The sequence below is a fragment of the Mya arenaria genome, chromosome 9 (genome assembly GCF_026914265.1).
Source record: "Mya arenaria isolate MELC-2E11 chromosome 9, ASM2691426v1".
In the NCBI taxonomy this organism is placed as follows: Eukaryota; Metazoa; Mollusca; class Bivalvia; order Myida; family Myidae; genus Mya; species Mya arenaria.
The window spans coordinates 74,896,182-74,900,865 of record NC_069130.1 but is presented as its reverse complement, the minus strand read 5'-3'; the positions used below and the strand labels follow the sequence as shown (position 1 = coordinate 74,900,865).

The 4,684-nt window shown below is 33.9% G+C and overlaps 1 protein-coding gene across 1 annotated transcript; it reads left to right on the top strand.

Moving 5' to 3' along the window:
* Positions 1-4,339, top strand: LOC128246386 (uncharacterized). Its single transcript, XM_052964568.1, has 9 exons — positions 1-287; positions 524-832; positions 1,417-1,719; positions 1,970-2,251; positions 2,361-2,468; positions 2,734-2,785; positions 3,003-3,019; positions 3,735-3,832; positions 4,160-4,339. The coding sequence occupies exons 2-9, from the start codon at positions 739-741 to the stop codon at positions 4,337-4,339; spliced, it is 1,134 nt and encodes a 377-aa protein (XP_052820528.1). The 5' UTR covers positions 1-287; positions 524-738.
* Positions 4,340-4,684: the final 345 nt, after the last annotated feature.

Genomic DNA, 4,684 nt, shown 5'->3' with positions numbered 1-4,684 from the left:
AACATGTGGAGCTCTCAAGATACTAAGCCCGGTTGTTCGCGGCACCGGCGTTGAACTTGGATATTTTCCGTCTGACTATTCCATACAGCACCAAACAAACACGGGACGAACATGGAAAAACAGCGTCACGGACATAGAGCCACGAGCAGGGTCTTACGAAGAGAAAAAAGTTTCTGATTATTTATACATATTGACTATATTTAGCTTTGGAGAAAAAGATGAAGGAACGTATATTATAAAGTGCAACTCAGATAGCTACTAGAATTCTGTGCAGCTTCATACACAAGGTACCTTGCTGTTACTTCATCGAATGTTCTGACCCTTATATACTGTTTTTTCTTTGTTTTCGGTACATCAGCTTTGTTCAGCTTTGAATAAAAATGGGTTATATAAGTTGATAATTGATGATTCCAGATAATTAATAATTGGACAGCAATGTGATAAACCATCAGTTTAGATTTACATTTTGAATGGTTAAATGGTATTACAAATGATTTAAAAATTTTGTTTTTGTTTTTTGAAGAGCGACCGAGTTACCCAGTAATTGATGGTCCAACTTCCACTGACTTTAACACAACCGAATGTATTTATGTTTATGTTGGCTCCGATATTTATTGCAAAACAAACAATGGAACAGAACCCGTACAAGTAGTACTTTTACTGGGTAATGATTCATTTGTTCTTGCCGAAGGCGAACGGAAGAAAGGATTGTACCGATTTCTTAACGTTCATCAACATATGGATGGACTGTCAAGACGGAATGTGACATGCCAGGTTTCTAATGTAGCCCTTGAAACACCCTACGAAGTGCGCGGCATTCTCTGTAACGTGGGTAAGCAAATAGGATGCACATAATGACAAGCTATGATGTGTTATTTTGTAGAGGTTAAAATCATTAGATCTTGTATAATATTGAATGCTGTTGAATTATTGTGTTTCATTTCCAGGGAAAGGTTACTTGCCCGTGCTAATAGTCCTGAATTCATTGATGAAGAACGTAGGACAACAATATGTAAAGTGCGCAATGTTATCCAAGCTCCGCAATAGAAATACACGTTGACAAAGTATTACTAGCTGATTAATTATTGTGTTTCAATTCCAGAAGAAGGTAATCCGCCCGTGCTTATAGTTGCTGAGTTCCTTGATTGAGAAAGTTCGACAACAATATGTAAAGTGCGCAATGCTATCTAAGCTCTGGCAATAGGAATACACGTTGACAAAGTATTACTAGCTAATTAATTATTGTGTTTCAATTCCAGATGAGGGTAACCTGCCCGTGCTAATCGTTCCTGAATTCATTGATTGAGAAAGGACGACAACAATACGTGAAGTTTGCAATGTTTTTCAAGCTCCGGCAATGGAACTTCACGTTGACACAGTATAATTAGCTTTTATTTTTTTGTTTTTCAATTCTAGAGAAAGGTAACCCGCCTATCCTAACAGTTCCTGAATTCCTTGATGGAGAAAATTCGACAACAATATGTGAAGTGCGCAATGCTATCCCCGCTCCGGAAATAGAAATACGCGTTGACAAAGTATTACTGGCTGATGCTCAACACACCGATTCATTTAATGCATCATCTCATACGTTTACAAGTTTAGCAAAGGTGACAAAGGCTAACAAAACGTGGAATGGAAAAGAAATGTGCTGCACCAGGAAAATAATTTATGATATTGGTATTAAAGATGTGTCAGTCTGCAAACACATTAATATGAAATGTAAGTTTAAGAGCGTGAAGATTGTGTAACACACGCGTAATGGTAAAGGTTAGTAATGTTAAACGAGGTAATGCATAATAAATTAAACCCATTGGTAAATGTCTGTATTATTGGAAGATACATACTTTCATTCAAGGTGGTATTTCCACATGAATACGATAAAAGCAATCTGAAAATGTATAATAAGTGATATATCTTAACTGTGTATTCATTTTACTTATTTGCTTTCTCAACAATGTATACATTTTAGGTGACCCGACTATGAATTTGAACACGACATCACCTGTTAATTTATATCCGGATATTACAGTGACCGTCAAATGCTATGTTGATGACAGCGATGCTGAAGGACGATGGACGCTTTCGTGGAAAGATGAGAATAGCACTGTTATGAAGAATTGTAACAAAACAGATGAATGCCTCTTAACACTTTATTATGCGAGAGATGGCGAAAATACATACACTTGCAACGCTTGGAAAACAAACGAGCTTTTGAAAAATTCCTTGACCGTTATAAGCGCAAGAACAGATGGTTCGTAATTAACAGCTGAAATATTGGTTATATTTTTAGTGGATGAAATGCATTTTATGTTTGTTGATTATGATATAACAATTTTATTTAAAAAATACGATCATTGCAGGAAGTCAATCCTACGAAACTGACATTCATACATTCCGATTTCCTGTCATCAATGTACTTATCGGAGCAGGTGTTATATGTGGACTCTGCATCCTGTTTGTTATTGGAAGTAAGGATTATATTTCCTGAATACTCTCATCTTCTACAATATTATACCGCATGCAATTTAATTTTCTGCAGGAGAGTCAGGGTGTGTAGTTTTGAAACGGTCCATAAATGATTTGTACGTTTAGACGTAAGTGTTTAGAATGGGCATACATTTTTATAATACTTTCAAATTATTCAACTATCACAAACTATTTATTATATCTACAAAGACACTTGAAAAAAAACCCACACTATATGTTGATTATATGAAAATATATTATTTTTAGGATGGATATATCTGAAACGGCTGAAGGTCAACACAACTGACACAGTAGAAATGTATGAATTTGATTTAGTGATTTAGTGATTGAGAATCTCAAATATCTATTGAATGTTGCAAAGTTGGATATATTTCAATCGTTGATATATAATGAAACGTATTTAGCAAAGTCTTTCCGATAAGACAGAGTTTCGTTTGACGGTATTTGAACTTATCAAAGCCATATTATTATATGAAGTATTAAAAAGATATATAATTGTTGCGTTCTTATTTCAGTGTTGAAAATCACAGTGGTAAGTTTTTATCTTTAAGTTTGCCTATACGTTCCTGTATAAGTTCTTAACACGTTCTTTAACAATTCAATCATGTACCTAGGTGAAAATATAAAATGTTTTCCTTTGATTTATTTTAATTTTGTTAAGCAAGTGCTATTTACATTTTTGATTTATCCTGTAAGATACTTCAGTAGCGATTTCAGAACAAACATAAAGTATCAAAACATCTTAATAATGAAATATTCAAATTAGTCATATAAACTTATTAAAATTAAAAATCCATGAATACTCTTTAAATCTACCTTCGAATGGTATTTCATTTGATACAATTATCAACATTTTGTTTATGTAACCAAAAAAAAAATAGATAAAGAAAGCGAAAACACTTTAACAATATAACGCTTTCAATATAATTTGTTTCCTGTTAATTCTAACTTTGGATCAATATTTATGCGAAAGGCTACGGAAACAAGCTCAGTAGCAAAAGGTTTAAACATAAACCCGGTTTAATGGCACTGGGTAAGTATTAAGTAAATATTTGGTATCAAGTTAACAAATTTATTGAATTTTATAAAATAGTTATTAAAGCCATTTACAAATGCTAAGACAGTAATTCGGAATCTTATCCGGCTTATTCTATTTGTTCAGGTTTTCTATGCAATAACAGAATATACTATTTCCTTCCAAGTGTGATTTTATAAATAATAGCCATTAATGATTACCTCAAAAACAGACACCTCATCGGACAATGGAGTGCTACATATAGCAACAGAAGGAGTCCAGTATGCTGTCGTGCATAGGCAGGCGGCCACACAGAGGATTGAAACGCAGGTAACTCACTTCACCTTGCGAGATAATTAATGCAAATGACAAAACATTAGTACAAAGTAGCTTGACCAGAAAAGTAAGGCGTGTTGGGTAGCAAACTACATTAAGTTTTACTCTTATGGAGAACATCATAATTGAACACAGTAAGGCAGTAGTGCAATTTTCCGTAAGGTATCGAACATTCATGTCTTCAAAATTAAAGATTTAACATAGACTTCAAAAGGTGATGCCATGCGAGTTTAAATACAAAGATTCTTTCCCTATGTGATTCGTAATCGGTAATACTAATGCTCACTGATTGTAACCGTAGTGCAATGTCTTAATTTCCAGAACCCACAGGATGACGAATGCCTCAAATACGCTGAATTGGACGTTAAGTTCCTACAGGCAGCCAACGCCAGAGTTCCGTCATGGAAAAAGAATACGCCGACGGAGTATGCTGAAATTAAGTTCTTTTCGACACAGGGACCTGCTGTCGAACATCCTGGGTACCATTATGCATCAGTGTAAATGGAGATCAAAGACCAAAACATATAACCAAAACATTCGGCCTTATTGTATTTTTTGGATATTGTATTTCATATGTTTCATCTTTTACAAAATCAATTGTACCAATATTGTAAAGTTTTGTTAAATTGTTAAAGTCATAATTTAATGTTTTTGTAATTATACATACATTCTATATGGTTCACACCTTAATCATACCACTTCTTTTTAAAATGTTTTGCTATATGGTAGTTTTTATATGTATGGTGCCTAGACTGTAAACTATTTTTTTAGAAAACGCATGTTATTGGATTCTCAAATGTTTTAGCAACATGTTGTATGATTTCCATGTTTTATCTGAAATACATT